The sequence below is a fragment of the Parasteatoda tepidariorum genome, chromosome 6 (genome assembly GCF_982258835.1).
Source record: "Parasteatoda tepidariorum strain Cologne lab strain chromosome 6, Ptep-v5.0, whole genome shotgun sequence".
Lineage (NCBI taxonomy): Eukaryota > Metazoa > Arthropoda > Arachnida > Araneae > Theridiidae > Parasteatoda > Parasteatoda tepidariorum.
The window spans coordinates 105,155,869-105,177,178 of record NC_141760.1 but is presented as its reverse complement, the minus strand read 5'-3'; the positions used below and the strand labels follow the sequence as shown (position 1 = coordinate 105,177,178).

General features: G+C 27.0%; 1 protein-coding gene across 6 annotated transcripts in view; it reads right to left on the bottom strand.

Annotated features, from left to right (window-relative positions):
• Nucleotides 1–21,310, bottom strand: part of Sap-r (prosaposin) — a 65,801-nt gene that overhangs the window by 19,394 nt on the left and 25,097 nt on the right. For all 6 annotated transcript variants that reach the window (XM_043051476.3, XM_043051478.3, XM_043051477.3 and 3 more), the window contains exons 4-17: nucleotides 20,659–20,724; nucleotides 20,116–20,175; nucleotides 18,358–18,417; nucleotides 15,521–15,634; nucleotides 13,556–13,612; nucleotides 13,328–13,384; nucleotides 13,033–13,086; nucleotides 11,947–12,039; nucleotides 9,934–9,993; nucleotides 9,476–9,532; nucleotides 7,874–8,102; nucleotides 4,204–4,322; nucleotides 2,699–2,879; nucleotides 1,068–1,171 (exon numbers count right to left, since the gene is read on the bottom strand). In XM_043051476.3, the coding sequence (XP_042907410.2) occupies nucleotides 1,068–1,171; nucleotides 2,699–2,879; nucleotides 4,204–4,322; nucleotides 7,874–8,102; nucleotides 9,476–9,532; nucleotides 9,934–9,993; nucleotides 11,947–12,039; nucleotides 13,033–13,086; nucleotides 13,328–13,384; nucleotides 13,556–13,612; nucleotides 15,521–15,634; nucleotides 18,358–18,417; nucleotides 20,116–20,175; nucleotides 20,659–20,724 (1,311 nt within the window). The remainder of the gene's footprint in view (nucleotides 1–1,067; nucleotides 1,172–2,698; nucleotides 2,880–4,203; nucleotides 4,323–7,873; nucleotides 8,103–9,475; nucleotides 9,533–9,933; nucleotides 9,994–11,946; nucleotides 12,040–13,032; nucleotides 13,087–13,327; nucleotides 13,385–13,555; nucleotides 13,613–15,520; nucleotides 15,635–18,357; nucleotides 18,418–20,115; nucleotides 20,176–20,658; nucleotides 20,725–21,310) is intronic.

The following is a 21,310-nucleotide window of genomic DNA, read 5'->3' as shown; positions in this document are numbered from 1 at the left end:
TTTACCTCACCAAAGGCATCTATCAGAAATATGTTCGCAATCAGAGAGACAAGAGTAATTGGGGAAGGTCTGAGAAACATTCCTGAGGATGATCTGAAGACACGCCATCACAATTCTAATCCCTCGCAAAGGGGATGGCTCCCCTGCTTTGATATCCCAACGACCTGCAGGAGCAGTCGAGCAATTTACAGTAGAAAAATTCGTTGCAAAAACTAAAGTAATATTTTTTTACACTTTAATTTTTCCATTCAGAGGTTTCTCCTGTGACGTCATTTCCATAGCCATTGCTGATGTCTCATCGGCGATGTGACATCATCATGTTGACCACCATGACATCATTATTCAACTAAAGAACTCCCATAAGTGTATTGAACTGACACGAGTGTGATTTATCTTATGGTGGTCAGTTGAAATGTTGACACTGTGGTTGTAAATGTTGGCTTTTTCGAAGGGTGCTGATGCACTGAGGGAAATATATCTAATTAGTTTTTGAAATGTTTTTCTTGTAAAGAACTTACTTATATTTTCCACCAAATTAAAGAATTTTTTATTACTTTTATTGGGACTTTGTTACTTATTTGAAATCATTCAAGTAATACAATAGCTCAAGATTGTTTGTTTTGATCATGCAGTAAATCCACTGCCAGCCAGGCGCTCTGCTTTACATTAGCGACATTTTCTGGCCGGTTCAATTTACATAACCGCCCAACAGAGTTTAACGAGAACTAATACCGTACACCCTCAGTCCCGATGCAGACTGAACATCTAAGTGGTCACCAAAACTACTTACTGACCGCAACCACTGATGCTTGACTTCGATGTTCTAGTCGGAACCATGTTTTTACAATCATTCTACTGCTGGACCAGTCATTGCAAAAATTTGAACCTGCTTTTATTTCAAAATAAAGCATGTGCTTTGCTCATTAAGTTACCTGGCTTTCCAGAATTGTTTCACTTGATTGGCTTGCATGGTTTTCTTGTGCGAGCATATGCAAGTATTAGAGCAATAAAATTTTATCCTTTGCTGTGTAGGAAATTAATATAAAATGGTAGGGAAAAAAACTTACTTTCGTAGCAGGGTCACTAAGTTGCTTTTCCACTTCATTCATTGCATCTTTACACAAATCACAGAAAGGACCTTCTTTTTTCACATCAATTATTTGTTTCAATTCTAAAACAAATAAATATTCAATAAACAAGAGCTTTTTTCTTAAAAATCAATACACTCTTATTTTACACAAAATCGATCAAAAACTATGTCTTGATGTTAAGATGGAATGAGAACAGCAAAAAAAAAAAGGATAGATATTATTTTTAAAGTTCAAAATACTTAAGAATTCCTTTAAATAACAAAATTTTCTAAATGTAAACACCTTAAACTATGTTTATTTTCTAACTTTTGTCACCACTTTATAACATTTTCTTGAAAGTATTAAGTCTGAAAAAATAATTTTGTTACTTTTCCTTTAAAAACTATGACTTTTGCTGAATAATTTTATCAAATTTCCTTGATGCTTGTTACAGGCTGCAAAAATTTGATTACTAATGTCTCATTCATATACTTAATAAAATAAGAAACTCGATATTAAATTTAACAATTTTTCTTTAACACACACACACATATACTGGGTTGAGTTAATGTCATTGTATTTTTTTTCTATAATTCTACAGTCATATATTTATATAAAGGTTAATCAATGATATGTTCTTCTGTTATTGTTCGGACAGCTTCACAATTCCACGTTCGTAGAAGGACCTACGAAAAACTTATGAGGGTGTTGATTAGCCTCATCAGAAGTTAACATTATTCCAAGCAAGGAGTTTTGAAGAAAGCGAAACAAGTGAAAGTTTGACCATGTAAGGTCAGATGAGTATCCAAGCTCCAATTACTTTGGGCTAGTCTCCAAAGATGTATGTGGTCTCGCATTGTCGTAATTGTGGTGTCGATTGACGAGCTCAAGTGGTTTCTCAATGATATATTTGTTTAATCTCTTTAGTTACCTACAATTGATTGTTTCATTCTTTGGTTGGAGTTCAAGAAACACACTGAGAGCATAACCTTTCTCTAATGAAATTCTGGTTTTGAAGACATTGATGGCTATTTTTCACTGCAGTACTAAAACTGTCTGAATACCACATTGTTCTAAACAATCTTTTTAGCTTTACCAATTACCATTTGTTAAATGAAAGGTAATTTCCTTCACATTTCATGAGCATATTACATATGTTTACTCGTACGGTCAAATTACATTCTTCAAATTCATGAGAAACGGAAATTTTGAGCTCGCTTACGTGACTCTAGATGGCTGCAGATTAACAGATGGGTAATCAAACACTTTACGCAGTTTTTTAGTAGCTTGATGCATGTTTTTCTTTCTACGGAAATAAAACAGTTTAATAACGCTTATGAACACTTTAACCTTCCATGTTCAACATGCTATGATAGTTTCCTGATTTTTTAAGAATGATAAAATTTCCTGACATCACATAGTTATTATGTTTACTTGTTAATGAAAAATAAAAAAGACTGCTAAAAATAACTATAAGAAATAGTAGGTAAAGCATTATAACTACAGTAGTATAAAAGCAATGCAAAAAGATTTGTCACTTCTACTGAAATGTACGCTAAAACAAGATGAACAGTTATAGAAGAAAATGAAGATGTATTTTTTGTCTAAAAACAGTTATATTTACTTACCATTTCTTTTGTCATTTAATGCGCAAGCTTTAACATTTGAGCACAAATCTTCAAATGATACTCCCTCAGCAATAGCATACTGCATTCTCATTGAGTATTTCTGAGTTATTCTGGCACAGTGATCTGGGTACTCTACCATCCATTTACCACACACTTCTCCAATAGTATGTCGAACACCATCCTAAGATTAAGTTCAGAATTCACAATTTCACTTTAAAATGTTTTAACTTAAATAAATGCTACATTAAGAACCGAAAATGATTTCCTTTTTTAAAATCAGTAAGAAAGTTAGCTAGTGCTAAAAAATACTAATAGCAAAGCCAAGGTGAACGCTAGTGTTTTTTTTAAAGGCGGATGTGCATTTTGTGATGCAGAACACATAATTATAACTGTGTGACATATAGCAATAAAATGACTACTGAATGGTTAATATGAAATATTTATACTCATAAGAAAGTTCAAATAATTCTGTTTTACATTCTTTTGCTACTATGGGTGTTTTTTTTTTTAAAGTGCAAGTCTTAATATATATAAATCATGATTAAACAGAATAAAATAAATATTATAAATTTAATTTTGTAAGTTTTTTATAAAATTGGAAATTTGGCCTTATGTCCAAAGTTAGCCCATATATACATTAAACTAAAAATATTGATGTAAGATAAATTAATAAAATATTAACAAAATTTTATAAGTAGAACATTCAACCCATAATAATAAAAATTACATTTCTCAGATCCTCAGTAATATTTGAAAAATAAAATTTTAGATGAAAAGAAAGCATTCGTCACAAGACAATTCAATAATTAATGCTATATAACACCAAAATACAGCTTTGGACTGTTAGCAACTAGGTTTGCGCATGTTTTCACAAAATTAACAGGATTGAAGGATTATTTAAATTGTAATTTAAAGCTTTTTTAAAAAAAAAAAAAAAAAAGATCAGTTCAATTAATTTACAAAAAAAAAAAAAAAAAATCCTAAATCTTTGTTTTACATAAATAAAATGATTTATTTGGCTGAAAAAATTATATACAGTACAGAACTCGTTATCCGGAAACCAAAACACCGGAACGAAATTCAATAAATTTTCTTGCCATCTTTAAAAAAAAAAATTTTCCTTATAAGATTTTACGATTTTTCTTTCTTTTTTTAAAGATGTTTACCTTACCATCATTTTGGAAATAATCATTAGTGTATTACTTCATCATTTTTTCTTATTTTTAAGATTATTTCCAATTTTTTTTTTTTTTAGTTGGGTTTTAACAATAAAAAAAAAAGGCTTTTTGTAGCGATTCAGAAAACCGGAAAAATCAGTTATCGGGAATAGCGATGGTCCCGACCGTTCCAGATAATCAGTTCCCTACTGTAATTCAATATGCATGAATGTTACATTTATGATATTTTTTATAATAATATGTTACATTAATGATAATTTCTACAATAACTTTCATTTCAAAAGATATGGCACATTTTCAGCAATATCATTCAAAAGAGATAATTACCTTACTCTTATCACCAGCCAGATCAGTTTCTAGGTAGAAAGAAAATGCTTTACACAGGGCACATTCAGTATCTTGCTCCAATATAGGATGGACAAATTTCTCCAGAGGGAGAAGAGGCTCTGTGAAAGGAAGAAAACAAAACAATTTAAATCAGAATAAATGTTTTCAAACATACAAAACATATAACTTAGCGCCAAACTGCACAGATTTCATATTTTTAAGCAAGCTTTACAGTTTAACTATGTTCTAAAAATAGTTTTTAAACATTTATTCTTTTAATTGCACAAATTATTACTGTTCAATTATGTAAATAATCCAATAAAACTGTTTTACATTTAATACAATTAAAGTACAAGCAAACTGCACTGTATTTAACTTTGTTCCAAACACATTCATTTAGGTTTAACACGTATGGCATATTAATAATAAGTACATAGCTGCGGGGAAAAAAAAGCTTTAAACTGATTACTAAAAATAATTTAGGTTATAAAATATACTGTTTTTGCTCTATAAGAAATCAAAATTCTACTTTATTCTATTAACCCTCTAAGTGTTGAGCACCTAGGTAAAACTGTACAAAAATTTTCTTGCAGCCAACTACTTTCCCATTCAATAACATCTGGAAACCAATTTTTTGATGCAGAATTGTCCACAACAGAAAGTTAGGAAAAAGCAGGAGCTTAAGAGTTATTTGAACAGTATCAGCTTATAAAAAATTTTTTTGGTTAGATGTTTAAGTAAAATGCGTAGGAAAATAGACTCATCTGACAAAAGATTCATTAATGATATTAAAAAATTTTATATTCTTGTGTTTAGTTTTATGGAATTTCTTGAAAAAAAAAATTAAAAATCAAATAAAATATTTCTTGCAAAAATGTTTATTTATATTTTAAGTCAAAGCAAATCTGCACAACAATGAAAAATTTGTCACTATCTACATAAATATAGGATTGCTTTACAAACTTTTTCTCATAATTGCTACAAACGTATTCATCTATACATATAAAAAGTTTTTTTTTTGTTAGGTTGTATAAATTTTTATTACTGAATCAATTAACTAACAAAATAACTATAGGATAGTATTAAACTTACTTTTTATTTTATGTCTGAGAATTTTAATGTAAAAACCTGTCATAAAAAAAATCTGTATTATGGCATAAGTGTATCACTTAATCTGTTAAAGCATATATCATGAATTTAAAATAAATAAATAAAAGAAGAAATATCGGAACAAGTTTGTTGCAATATTTAAATAATTATTATCAACTGATCAAAAATTAATAATCTACACAATAAAAAAAAGGTCATTTCATTCACTGGTTAAAAGGTAAATAACAAAGGTTAACTGATTTGGATAACAATAAAGAATTAAGGAAAAAGGAAGAAAAAATGAAAAAGGAAGCGATAACTGATTTAAAATCATTGATATAAACGAAAGACATATCTATATCAGTAGTAAACAAAGTGAGAACAATTAATGATATAACTAAAAAGGTTAATGAATTATAATAAATTTATCTAATTTGATAAAAAAATATGGGTCAAGGTCATGTTAAGATAGCCTGTCTCAGTTTATTTACAAGTTAAACCTTTTGCTTACAAGTTAACCTTTTTTCAATTTTAAAATACATAGAGTTCAAGTTTTTAAAATCCACTCCTTTTTTATAAAAAATAGATTTTAAATCATTATGAATGCATCAAGAAATGGAAGATTTCCCATAAATAAAAAAAAATTATGTAATAAATCTGGGGGGTTAATGTTCTACATTTGAATACTCTAGATCAATATTTTTAAATTAATGCTCTTCTTTTTCCATACTACTTTTCTGAAAATCTATTCTTGAAATGAGATTCAAATTTAAATAAATATTCTTTCCAGCTCATAAAAACCCAACATTATAACTTAATGAATAAAAGATAAAGGTTTTAAAAACATGTCCTTTTAACAGTTTAAAGCTTACTTTTTAAAATGATTATTTTCAATTTATTTTTGTAAATTAAGATATGATACATTGCATCAGAACTGGTAAAGTATTACAAAATCACGTTCTTGAAATATGAATTAAATATTCGTCAGTAATAGTAAGAGATATTAAGATATTATTGAGAGGAAAAAAAAACAAAACACTAATCCGAATGATTGTTTGATCTATGTGATTATCACTAACATTAATATCATTCATAATATCAAACATATTTCAATTTTGCATTTTAATATTGCAGATAAATATTGAAAGACACTAAACTTGACTTCAGATTATATTTCAAGGGGGAATTAAACTTAATTCATAACTTAAATCTTCCATATCCTTACAATAAATATCTTTTCAATGATAATATTTTAATAACTTTATATGCTTTGAAAATGTCTTAATTCAGATTTTTTTTAAGTTTACTACTAACATCATTTTAAATTATTTTGCCAGTTAATTGATTCCCTAATAAAAAATTATACAACCTAAAAAACAAAAAAACTTTAAATTTATAGATGAATGAGTATGCAGAGATTAAGAGAAAAAGCTTGGAAAGCAATCCTAGATTTATGTTAAGATAGTGACAAATTTTTCAATGTTTTGCAGAATTTCTTTGACTTACAAGATAAATAAACATTATTTGCAAGAAACATTTTATTTGATTTTTAATCTACATTCTGAAAGATTGCCATAAATATGTATATCAGGAAAAAAATTCAAGAAATACAATAAAAAGAAACAAGAATACAATACATACATTTTTTAATATCATTAATGTATCTTTTGTCAGGAGTTATGGTGGAAAAATAACAAAATAATGTTGTAAAGGTCATAATTAATGCAAATTTGTCTACAAATTTGCACAAATATGATCTCAAGAAAATAGGATTTCCATAAAATGTTGGCAGAGACATACATTTTGGAAACAAACTTATCATATGATATAAAATCAGGCTTTTCAGAGACGCTTACAATTACTAGAAATGATTTTGAATAGCATTTTATGTTATACTCAAAGATTTTTTTAAAGAAAGCTTTAAAATTTGTAGTCTTTTTTTTAAAATTATTATTTTGGTTTACTCGCTACACAACCAAACATTTGACAAAAAATATAAATCTACAGAAAATTATAAAGTATAGTAAAAAAATATAGATTTCGAAATTTAAAATAACAAGTTTTAGGTTTGAACCAAAGATCAATGGCAGTATTTCTCTTTACAGAAAAATCACTGAAAATCATGAGTGGTTTATTTAATTTTATTTTAAAATACATGTGCAAATGTAAGGTCAGAAAAACTATGCTTTCTAAAATTCTGTAGATTAGCAATTTTAAAAGATAATATTTCGTATCATAAAAGAGAAGAAAAAAGGTTAATACAAAAAATAATAACGAAAAAAAATAGGTCATCATGGAAAAGTCTAACAATTTTTATAAATGGAATACTTAGAACACAAAAATAATACTTAACAAAACTAAACTGCATAACGAGAAAAATAAAAACCTAAATTTGAATAAATTTGAATAATTTTACATCGTAAATTTTTTATCACAATTATTTAGTTATAGTTTAGTTATCAAATAATTAGTTAATAGTTTAATTATTAATTTTTTTATCACAATTATTATCACAATAATTTATATCTCCCACCAACACAACATCATTCAATCAAAGTCTTCATATTTTAATAGGGCTTACGGAAGATATCATTGGTTTCTTTCATTTCTTTTTTGGTCAGAACATTGGCAGGAAAGAGCTTGACAAGAGGAATGGTGTCCTCTTTGGTGATCTTTTGAGCTGGTTGAAGCTTAAATAGTGGAACTTTTCTACGGGGCTCAAATGCAGGGATGACTTTTACAAGTGGTGTCATTTTAGAGCATGAGTCATTACCACAAAGTCCAATAAGAGTACACATTCCTTTGGTATCCTGAAAATAGCAAAGAATGCACTTCATTCTCAAATATGTATGCTGGGAAAATATTTTGAAATTTTGTTTCAATAAAGACAAAACAAACAAGAAAAAAAAAAGGATTTTTTTTTAAAAGGAAAAAGAAAAGTTAAGAAACAAATTTTTATTTTAGTAATAACTAAACTAAACTCAACGGCGCGACAGCCCTCGAGGGACAGGGCCTACTGTGCCCATCTCAGTTTTCTTCACCTTGGGATCTGGGGTGCAGGAGCAGATGTTCCGGTCAGGTGGTCAGTCGAACGCGGAACCCCCGGTGTTTAGTTCCCAAGCATGCTTGGTACTCATTTATCGACCCAAACGAAGGGATGAAAGGCTGAGTCAACCTTGCCCGGCCCGAGGATAGAACCAAGGACCTGCGGCACGACCACGCTACCGTTTAGCCACCGGGCGTCATTTTAGTATTATACATTGTAAAAAGATAATCCTTTTTTTTTTTTTTTTGAAAGAGGGGCTTTAATGGCCTTTACAGTAAATACAGTATTGTAATTATAATAAAAATTTAACTCCATCGATAATGTTGGAAGATAAGAAGAAGAAAGAGACTATCTAATGGAGCTTGAGTAAAATGAAGTGTTTTAAGTAATGAAATAGAGTAGAATATATTTTAAATTGATCAACTATAAATTATTGTACAATTATTTAACTTCATTACCAAAAATTTTTTTTCTCCAATGAACGTAAATTTCTATCACTTTCACCAAAATGTTAATAAACAGAATATAATTTAACATAGAATATCCTCTAGCAATTTATTTTTTAAAATGAGTGTCGAAGAAAAAAAGGAGAAAAGAAAACTGAGTAAAGTTTTTCATACATGTTTGTTTGATTTATTTAAAGCTTTAAATATACAATAAAATTTTGAAATACTTCAATTCTGTAAAGTAAAAAAAAGTTTACATAATCAAATTTAATGAAGAATAACTAATGTTTGAAGTAGAATTATTTATCCTAGCAGAACAACTAATGCCCAAGTCATGATGAACATTTGAAATGCTATTAACATACATTTACACAAGTTTTGTTTCAGAACATTAAATGTAATACTGCCCCTGGTTTTCTATTTAAGAATAGAAAAAATATATAGTTAGCATCATTTGAACTCAGTGAAGAAATTTATTCAGAGAAATCTCAATAAGCAAATCCTTATTTTTTTAAAAAGAAGTTTTAAAACTTTCTTTTATACTGCTAAGAAACAAGTTAATATTTTAGGATAAAAAGCTATTAAAAATAACATGTCAAAAAATAAAATGAATTTAAAATGCCAAACATAAAATAATTTACACAACAAAATTAAACAAGAAGCAATAAGAAATCCAGATAATTCAACTTACCAATTTTCTGATGTAATCAAAGAGCTTGTCATAATAATTATTGACAAATGAGGTGCACTAAAAACAAAAAATGTACATAAGTACATCATTCTAAATCAACGAAAGAAAAAGTATTTTTAAATTTTAAAAAAAAAGAGTTCTTGGAGAAAAAAAAGAGCATATTTTAAGAGCTTAGAAAACTGTGAAAAAAAAAAAAAAAAAAAAAAAACATTTAAAAAACCTATAAGTGTGTGTAAAAAAAAAATAATAATAAAAAAAAAGATTAAAAAGAAGAATTAAAAAAAGGATTAAGAAAAAAAAGACAGTTTTGAAAATCAAAATTTAAATTAAGAGTTTCAGAATTCTGCTTTCAAAATCTTCATGTTCGAGACTTATCCAGCATGAATTAATAAGAACTTACCACAAAAACGATATATAACCAACAATCAATAATCTAGTTAAGTATATAGAAAAAATACCTTTGTTGAAAATGATCCAGTGTGTTTGCAGAAGTTCAATAAGGCAGTTCTAAACTCTTCCTGCAAATAAAAAAAATAGCCATTATTAAAGCCTGAGATTTAAAAAAAATATATTGTAATCAAAACTTTGGAAAATGTTCATCAATTCAACATTAAATAAAATGTCTTTGTATAAATGCTCAAAAAACCAGTAATTGATTTTTCCCAAAATGTAACATTATCAATCTTAAGTGAAAGAACAATGACTGTTTGTAGTGTACTTTGTGTAACAAAATTAATCAAGATATTATAAACAAACTTCACTGTCAACATTTTTTCTCTTTCATGTCTAAAACTAGCTCCTAATATAGTCTTGAAAAAAATATGGGAAACATAAACTTTTAAACATCAAAATTGGGTAACAGTAATCACTAAGGCCCGGATTTTGATGACATTTGGATTTTTTTGCATTTTTGGAAATTTTTTGTTTTTTAGAGCATTTTTTTAGATTTATAGGGCATTTTTCCTTAAATTTTGGGGCGTATTTTGCATTTTAATGCATTTTTTAAAGTTTTTTGTTAATTTTTTCCAATTTTTACTATTTTTTTATCAATTTTCATTATTACACTGACTTCCAAACAATTAGGAAAATCTATAGAATATTAACAGGTGAAGCAAAATCTTTTCAAATTGAAGAAGAATTGTAAGTAAGTGAGACCGTCTTCTTCAAGTACGCACCTATAACATCAGTAGACGTTGAAAGAAGCTTCTGCAGGAATGAAAATTTACTTTCAGACAAGAGACACTCGTTTACATTTCAAATTATCAAAAAAAAATTTCATAATCCAATGTAATTCTGATATTTAGTAATATTATGAGATGGAAGTTGTTATATCCATTAAAGTTTCTATACAAAATAAAAAATACTTTGATGTCAATATATTTTCCTTTTTTTGTTATTTTAGGATATAAAACATATTTTTCAAACTTTAATGAACAAGTATGGCATTGCTTTATATTTTTTAAACGACTCATAATTTTAAAGACCAAAATATTTTTTTGATACAATATTTTTACTCTATTTAAGGCATTTTTTTGCGTAATTTTTGGCCCTTTTTAAGGGCATTTTTTGCACTTTTTAAGGGCATTAGTTTTCAATATATTTAGCTGCTGCAACATAATGTTTCCAAGCTTTAGATAACAACAGTTTCAAGTCTAAGCTTGATAGTTTAAAGCGATTTCTTCAACCTCATCACAACTTAGACAAATCTTTAATTTTTTTAAAAACATAAGTGTTTATGATATGCTCCTATAAAATACGAAGCATATGAAAAGTTTTATGATACAGCTTGCGTGCATAGCTGCCAACATTGATAGGAAAAAATCCAGTAGATTTTACGAAATGATATAAACTTCATGATAATTGTTGCATAATGTACTAAATATTTTACACATAGGGAATTTCAGCGATTTTTATAGTCATCAAAACAGAAAAATTGTAATATTTTCCAGTTCATGGTTGTGATCGCTCTTGTGTTGCCATTAACAGTCAAGTGTATACATGGCAACATTGTGTGTGATCGAGAATGAGTAGCAACAGCGCGGGGAGGTGGATAATGTTGCAATCACAAGTAGCAATGTGGACCATCCACCGAAGTATGTGTGTTCAAATCATAGGGGTAATCATCATTCTGCCAAGGTAGGTGTGTTCATATCACGTCCGAAAGTTACCAATGTGGGGATAGTAGATATGCCAATGTCAACCTTCATCTGTGAAAAGGTACCCCAACATAGAATTTGAGTTGACATGTATACTATTGAATTGAAATTGTAATTTTGAAGTGGCAGACACACTACATTCTTTTTTAAAATAATTATAAAATGTACCATCATTTTACAATGTACTTCATGAATTGATGATATTTCTTAAACTTTTTACAAGCCATTGAAAATGCTAATCAAAATCACATTCACAGAGATGACAAGAATCTGCAATAGAAACTCACATGAAGCATAAAAACTGAAACTACTTACTTCAGTAGTGTTCGTCGTCATCAAATCCTTAACGTGTTCCAAAACATGGTAACAGAATTCACAGGTCAGTTCATCTTCTACTTTTGGGTTTTCCTATTGGAAAAAGGTTAAAACATACTCTCTTAAGCACAATATTAAGAATTGTATCACACAGAATAGCCTAAGAAAATAAGTGCCAAACTACGAATTTCGAAGAAAAAAGTTCGAGTAAGAAGAACAAAGAGTCAGAAATCACAAGTTTGAAAAACCACTGAAAGAGGGAGAAAAAACTTAATAATTGATTCAGAAAAGAAAGTTAAAGTTTTTAAGCTCTGAAAAAAAAATTGTGTTTTCTTTCGTTTTTGACTTTTTTATTTCTTTATTTTAAAGTTTATTTCAAACATTTACAAATAATTTAAGGATAAATTTACATATTGTAGGTGCATTTATTGTGTTTTCTTTCACCCTCATTATGCAAATGTTTTTGATTGGACATTAAATATATGCTTGTATGTATAAGACAGATCAAGATTAGATATATATATAAACGTATGGAACAACTATAGCTGTTTTATGATGTTCATGTATACTCACTCTCGTGGATTGTTTTCCTTTTAAAAAGGTATGCGATGTTTCAGTTCAGTCATATTTTTTCCTTGCTTAATAAAATTCCTTACTAGATAGTTCAAAGATGATACTTTCATTCAAGATGATTTCACTTGCTTAACATTTTCCACGACGCACTCAACTTTTCCGGCAATAAGTTTGTAAGGATGAATATAGAGTTAACAATAGCAAGATGGTTTACTGCGCCAAACAAAAACATTTTGGCGCATTCAATGTTATATAGAAATGAGATATCACTACGTTTACAAAAAGAAAGGAAATTTTTAGGGAAAATAAATAAACAAAACTAGACTTAAACTACATCAGGGGTTCCCAAAATATAGACAAAGAGATCATCACTGACCAATCTGGACCACAGTAGCATTCATGACATGCTAGGTATCTGACTAACCACAGTTAATTTTTATCACATTGTAAAATTTACAGTATGAATAAATCTTACAAAATAAGCTAAAGAAATCTGTATAAAATAATGCTTACCAAATCACAGTTCTTTGCACAAACTCCAACAGATGTACATACGGTCAAGGCAGGCTATAAAATATAAAAATAACAACAAAAAAAAACTGTTTTAAATATAAATTAATAAAGTTGAAAAAAATATATAGTATGAATAACATTAATTTCCAGGAAAATCAAATTTTAAAGAAAAATAATTATGTTTACATTCTACAAGAAACAGTAGAACATTTACTAGTAGAGTTACTAGCTCAGTAATAGAAATATTTCTTTTTAAAATGATTAATACATAATAATTTGGCATAATACTACTTACAGTGGCTTTTAAATAGGTATAAATATCAGGCATGTAATGGTTAATGACCAAGTCACACTAAAAAAGAAAAATATATATATAAGCTGAAAATAAATATAGAGTACTATAAAAGAGCTTTAACAAACAAAAAACTTTATAAATAGTTCACACATAATTATTAAAAAGTAAGAGATGCACTTAAACAACTTATAACAAGACATTGCAAATGAAAACATAAGAAATACTTACTAAATAAGATGGCATCTTTTGGTCACAGAATTTTTCAAGGTAAGTGGCAACTTCAGACTTAAAAAGAGATGGAATTATAAACTATACACATTAGCCAAAAAGAATTAAAACAATTCGTTGTAATTAAATGTTACTTAGAATTTACACAAAGAGAAGTGTATAGTACATACAACATAAAATATGATATATAAAGATATTAATGTAACAGATTCAAGAAGAGATTAATAAAATATACTTTAATATATACTTAATTGAAAAGTTAATGAAGATCATAAAACATTTTTAAATTACAAAAGTACTATTTAGGTTTTTGTTAAAATAGCTAAATATTAAAATAAGAAAAATAATAATAAATAGATAAAAGTAAGCATTTTAAAGGTTTTTTGTTTTGTATAATGATTGATCTACATTTTATTTTGCAACTCTGACTAAAATTTCGGAAATGGATTAACAATATATAAACCATATTATTAATAAACTTAAGTACATAACATATTATATATTTCATAAATGAACACATTCAATATTTAATGAAGACATACATAATTTTATATAGTTTTAAAACATGCAATTTCAAATAGCAAACCACAAAATTTAAATGAAATCAGTTTCAAAATTTAAATTAATTCAACTTCTAAACAAATTTTAAATATATAAAAAGTTATATTATTAAAATTTTATTTCTCGATCGAATAAGAAAATTCGAACAAAATTGTTGAGAACTGTGCCAATGATTTTCCTCAAATTTTGCCACTTAAAATTCTAGATTTAAAACTGATGAAAAAATTTGTAAACCGTACAATTCAAAATTTATTTTACTATAACTGAATAATATAATAAATTAATAAAAGTAAACTGAAATATTTTTACACAGAATTATCTATAAATCAAACAACTTAATAATTGCACACGAATATTTTATAGCTTGTTAAATTTTTTTTACAGATATAGCGTAATACACAAAAAGTGAAATAAACAAAAAGACTTTCAATTTCTCTTCTGCCCTAACTGTTGAGACTTTTCAAACAAATATGTTATTAGGGTGTTCAAATGTTATTCAGGTTCACAAATGTTCTGCAGGGTGTTAAATTTTTTATTTTGCGCTTTGTGCAAAGTTTTAACTAGTATTTAAAATTAAATAGCAGCAAACAATAAAGTTAAATACTTATATCTTTTTACATGTGCAACTGATAATTACATATACAACTGATAATTTTTTTAGATACAAATTCTGACACCAAATATGATAATCATAGATATAATCATATGATTCTACACACTGGGAATTTCAGGAATTTTTAAGGTCAATAAAATACAATAGCTTTATTACACTAATAAAATATTAATGGTTTGCAATATTTCACATTTATGATCACTCATAATTTTGAATAGTAATAGACATTTAATTCATTAAAGATAGATTAATTCTTTAAAGATTTAATTAATTAAAAAAAGAATTTCTGAATAAAAATAAGTAAAAAAAATTTAGAACAAGAAAAAAAAATAAATAAAAAAGCTTTAAACTGATTACAATTCATTATGTATTAGTAATACTTATTTCAACATTTAAACAAGTAATAAAATGCGTTAAAAATTTTTGAATAGGGATTTTTTGGGGGGAGGGGAGAATTTACTCAATTTCAGGGAATTCTCAAGAATGTACAAAAACGAGAAATTTTATTAAACCAGTAGACCAGGAGAAACTGGCAAAATCCTGCAGTGTTGGTAACTATGGATAATGTTTTAAGAGTCCAAAAAATTTTATAAAAAGAATGAGGAACCACAATTGAAAAATAAACATTTTTGAAAAGTCTCAAAAAAAAGTTTCATAAACATAGGACTATCTAAGAACCTGAGCAAACCCTGTAAAATTTTTCATCTATTTGATCACTTACTTTATTAAAAAGTAAGCCCTAAATAAAACACTTTTAAATAAAGAAGTTTGTAAATCAAGTTTTATCTTACTTCAGGAGTATCCTTCAAAAATGTCTGGGCATCAGTTACTAATGATTGACATTCATCACATTTGGAAGCTTTGTCCTTTGAAAGAATTATTTCTACAATTTTCAATATACGATGCTGCAGAAAAAAATTAAAACAAAATGTTTAGAAATAAATTAAATAGCTAATACTTAAATGCAAATTTAAAAAAATTAAATCACAATTAGAAGCGTCACTATAGAAAAAATATTTAAACAAAATTTGTTACAACGAATGAAAAAAACCATGAATTAGATTTTAGTTCTATTTAAAAAAATGCTAGTTCTATTTAAAAAAATGCCTGTAAATTTCTTTGATCTAAGGATAGTCAGCAATTAAGTTTTAATTAAAAGAGCACCTTTAGAGAAAATTATGCAGTTACTGTAAAAATTCGGAATTCAAATAGTTAATTTTTTACAAATATCAATACATATTTTCAATATTTACAAAAAAATTTAAAAATTACTTTTTTTAAAAAAATTAGTACATATAAAACTTAATAATAAGGTATTAGTGTAAGGATAGTTGTTTAAAATATAGCTTTAGATTTTCTTTTTTTCTTTGTTATACTAATTGGTTTAGAAAAAGGATTAAAATTTAGACAGCTTTACATTTTAAATCACAGTTAAAAGTTATTTACAGCATTTTTTTTTTTCATTTCAGTTGCCTACAATTAAACGGAAAATAAGTATGAAGACATTAAAAAATATTTTTAAAAAAATCTTCAATCATAAAAAGTGTTAACTATAACTATATAAATAAGAAACATTAATGAAGTTTTCACACACAGCCTCAGAAATTAATAAGAACAAGGGCTATTGAAATAATTCTGATGCAAAAAAAAATAAAAATTTATAGGCTAAGGTAAAAGGTTTGATAGTAATTAGAAGATACACATAAAATATCGAAAGTAAACTGTTAACAGGGTTCGTTCTAGGCAGAGCAGGGCGTCCCATTTTATTTCATTTTATAACCGCCATTGAACAGCTGGCCCAATTCTGTTGTTCAACCCCATAGCCTTGTAATTTTGAGCCCAATCCAGATGACAAGGGAACTCCTGGATCAAGTATTGGGAGATATTTGTCTCCTCTTGCATTATATAGAGAGGAAAACCACAAAAAACTCCCATGGTTCGGCTGACGGCAAGGGTACACGAATTGTCTAATACTAAAGATATTTTATATCAGCACAGTGGTCAGTGCAGAATTTGAATTGACCAGCCATCGCTGGGATTTGAACCCAGTTCACTTGATTGGAAAGCGAGCGCTCTATCCCTTGAGCCACTACAGCATTATGGATGCCCTATGAAACCTGATTATACGCTATATTAAAGATGGGGAAAAGGTTACCAGGATTTTTTTTTTTTGTACATCCATGTGGTTTTCTGATGCTTTTTCGGCAGTAATAAATTGTGTTTCGGCCGTGATTAATCTTTTTTTTTAATTGATTCCCAATGGTTTTTAACATTCCAACATCTGACAAGCGGATTTTGCACTTGAGTTATAACTTCTTTGAAGCGTTTGATTCCTGACAAGATTCCATCGCAGTTTCACGTCGTCTGATAATATCTGGAAGCTATTTATCACTTTAGCGACCCTTTTCACACGATTTCTCAAATTCCACATTTTTAATATGATGTTATTACGACATTAAATTACTGACAATTCCATTGTAATTTCCCATTGATGGATAATATAAGGTCGTTGTTGGATAATGTAAGATTCTATAATGCTAGATTATGTATCGGGATACATTTAATATGTCATCACGACACGTGAATTTTGAATTTGAGTTATCATTTAAGGGGTTTGATTCTCGATGAATCCATCGCAAATCCACGTTGTTTCTGGCCATTTTCACTAGTTAATTTCTTAGTCTGATAACTTTTATACAATGCTATTACAACAAGTAATTTTCAGATTTAAGAAGGCACTTTTTGATAGGCTCACTTTAGATTAATATTTCGCAAATCCACATCATTTATAAATCGTTTTTTGGCAGCTGTTCTGATCTAATTTGATTTTGATTCTGATGTAATTTATACAATTATGGCTAGCAAATTTCATATTTTAGTCATCACTTTTTCACATGCTTGATTGGCGACAATTTCAGCGGAAGTCCACATTAATTTGAGATTGCTTTCTCAGTTATTACAATTACTTATCATTTTTTGATTAATTTCCAGACCATTTTTAAAATCCCGATATATTTAATAAATTAGTATTACAACACGCAATATTACGCTTATTTTAAAACTAATTTATAGAATGTGTGAATTTAACTGCAGAATTATTTTTAATTTAAGCTAGTTATCTTAAAAATAAAAAGATTTCCTTAATGATAAAATTAAAAACTTTGTATATTTCAGGAGCTTTATCTTTGTGAACAATGATCTTTTTTGTGATAGGTACCCTTTTCAGATTTTAGTGCCCTGCCTTTTAAAAGGTCTAGAATAAACAATGCTGTTATATCCTTTAAAAAACATAAATAATCCCTTCAATTGATAAAATGAGTAATATTAGATAAAAGCAAAGATTTATTAACACAGAGATGATTATGCCAATTTGAAATTTATTTGTATATAGCAGACTGAGAAAATAAAATCAACTAGGCATAACTAATTTTTAATGAGCTAGACAAATAACTGTAACTCATAAAATATTTTTAAAAAAAAAACTAATTATGAAAGATATTTTTATAAAGTTAAATATCAATCTATGTTAAACAAAACAAAACAAAAACATTACAAAATACTAATAAAGATATGCATTTATTACAAATTTTAAAAAAATTAACACAAGCTTTTCGTATACAATACTTACTTCAGCAGGTGTGCCAGTTGAAAAGCACATTCCTGAAACAGTGCACACCATTGTGGGATCCTAGACAAGGGAAGAAAAAAAAATATTTTATGTAAAATTAATTTAAAGTGACTTAAGCTTATTAGCAAATTTGCTTTTCCCATATCAGATAAATATGATTCCATTTCTCACTATCAATAAACTCCATGCTTAGCTTTTACACAAAACATTTTATTACTTGAATTATTAAAAAAAAGAATTTATTTAAATTTGAATCAAGTAAAATTAAAATTTGTTTATTTTTAGTGTTTTATATGTTTACTGAAAAAAAAGTGATACAAATACTATTGAGTTTTTTGTAACTCTTTCTATATGCTACGCATAAGTTCATATATATCATTTCAAAATAATTTTTAATTTTCTACTATTGATCTCATCATTGTAAAAAAAAAAAAAAAAAAAATGCACAGTTAAAGTGTAATTTAAACTTTATTTAGTTTCCTACTACCCAAAGAACAATTTTCTAAAAAATTAAACTTCATTTGCTTTACTATCTTTTTTAATTTATCTAAATTCTATCTCAACAGGAGAATTCCTGTTAAGTTTTCCAGGAGAAGTGAAGAAACTAAATTATCTGATTTCTGTATTAACCAAGGTATCGAATATTTCATGCCCTTTTATTTTGCTTTTCCATTTTTAAAATTTCTGCCCCTGTCAACCACCATTGAAAAAAAAAAATTCTGAACCACATCTCCAAAACACTCCAGAGTTCGAAATCCAACACCACCCCTTTTAATGACGATCGCTAATATTGTCGATAAAGAAAATGAATCTTGCAATGATGATGACAATAGTGCCAATTCAAATTGATGTATACGTATCTCCCATAAAGATGATATCAAAGCAATTGAAAGCAATATTGAATATATAGAACAACAAACAGCAACAACAGCTATCACTATATTAACTCTAAAAACATGGCGTAACATTGCAGAAAATGCATAATTAACATAAAATAAAAACAATTAAGAGCTTTTAAAGTAAGAACTCTATGAATTAGATGTGGTGCAACTGTATAATTTTTGTATTTTTAAAATACACATTTAATCCAAAATTTTTTTTTTTTAATTTTTGCTTAAACCAAGTTTTTCTGTTATCCAAGATAGTCTAGGTCCACATTAACTCTCAAGGGTGTGTATGTATGTATTACATAATAGTTTAATTATTTATATATAATAGTACATAAGATCCCAGTAATCTTGCATGAAAAAGCTAAATCACCATCAATCCTTATAATTTCTTTCTACTAATTTTTAAACATTTTCTAAAATGCATGATTGAAAATTATCAAAAATGTATTCGTGTTTACATTTATCAAAATGTTTCTTTCATTACCTTATTGTACTCTTAACTTTACAAAAACCAATATAAAACTTAATTCTACTTTAAAACTATCCTAAAAAAGAAAATATGGTACGCTCAAACTATAAACAGTGATTTAATAGGCACTGAAATAAGTACTTTGAAATATCATCTTAAATATACTAAAATATAAACGAAATACATAGTTAATACATTAGTTAATGAATGTGAGTTTTAGCATAGTCTTTTATCATATATTAACATCAAAGTCTATAATCTTCTCTATAAATATATAAATTTACAGCTCATAAATCATGAAGTTTTATTCCTTTGAACAAAATTAAAACTATTAGTCATTTAATTAAATTAAGTTTTATGTAACATATGTAATTATGTAACATATGTACAAATGCTTACCATTCTTGATGCCAGCATTTCAACAAGTTGAGGGATAATTTCATCAACTACCTTAATGCACTAAGAAATGAAAGAAAAAAGGATTATTTTAAACAAACAACATTATAAAAATTTATGTCAACAAATATTAACCAGTCCAATAAAAGAAAGTTTAAAGAAGAACATGAAGGCAACAGTGTCATTTTCGTAGTCATCTCAGAAACACAATTGAATTAAATAAAATCGTTGACACAAAACTTATTAAAAAAAAATTTTAAATATAAATTCACATGAATAAAGCAAAACAAGTGACAAAAAAAAGCATATGAATAAAGGTTTATTTACATAGTCTCGCTTTATTAATGCATAGCACTAAATATACCTTTTACTGATTTGGGCAAATTTAATTACTTTTAAAAATTTGTGATTATCAGAAAATGCAATCGATGAAAATATAATCAATAAAAATGAATAAACTAATATAAATACAATTTTACAATGTACAAGTTATTTTAAAACAAATTTCGAAGAAAAGAAGAAAATAAACAAATTAGAAAAACTTACAGCATCTGCAACAAGCTTAATAGGCAATAATTTACAACTTCCTTCAAATACTTCTTTAATTTCCTCCTAAGTGAAACAAAATAAATAAATAAATATAATAGATAATTTTACTGAATTAAAATAAATATTCCTAATGTATGAAATTTATAAAAAAGAAAAAATACTAATTTCAACTGGTGAATATGTATTAATGTGAAAATTTAATTTTTTATGTTACTATACTTATAATAAAATAGTTTATTAATAAAAATAACAAGAATAAAATATTAGATAGTTACTTCAAAAATTAAGCTCTGATTATAAGGTAGAAATAGGACAGTCTCAAAATGGGATTTTTTAAAGCCATTTGATCTTTATTAGTAAAAATAGACTAAATATATAAGGCAGGCCATTTTTCACTATTATTTTCTTATATAAAAAAAAAATAACATTCAGATAAAATTTTACAAATTATTCAAAAATTAGTAAAGTAGTTTTTAAAAGAATAAACTTACATTGGTATAAATTCACAGATATTTCATAAAATTTTAATAGTCATGATTTTATAAAAACTCTAATATGGGAATATTTGCTGAAACTTATCAATTAAAAAATCCACAAAAGCACATCTTAGAAATAAAACTTAACAGATTCTTTTTTCATAAAGCTTCTC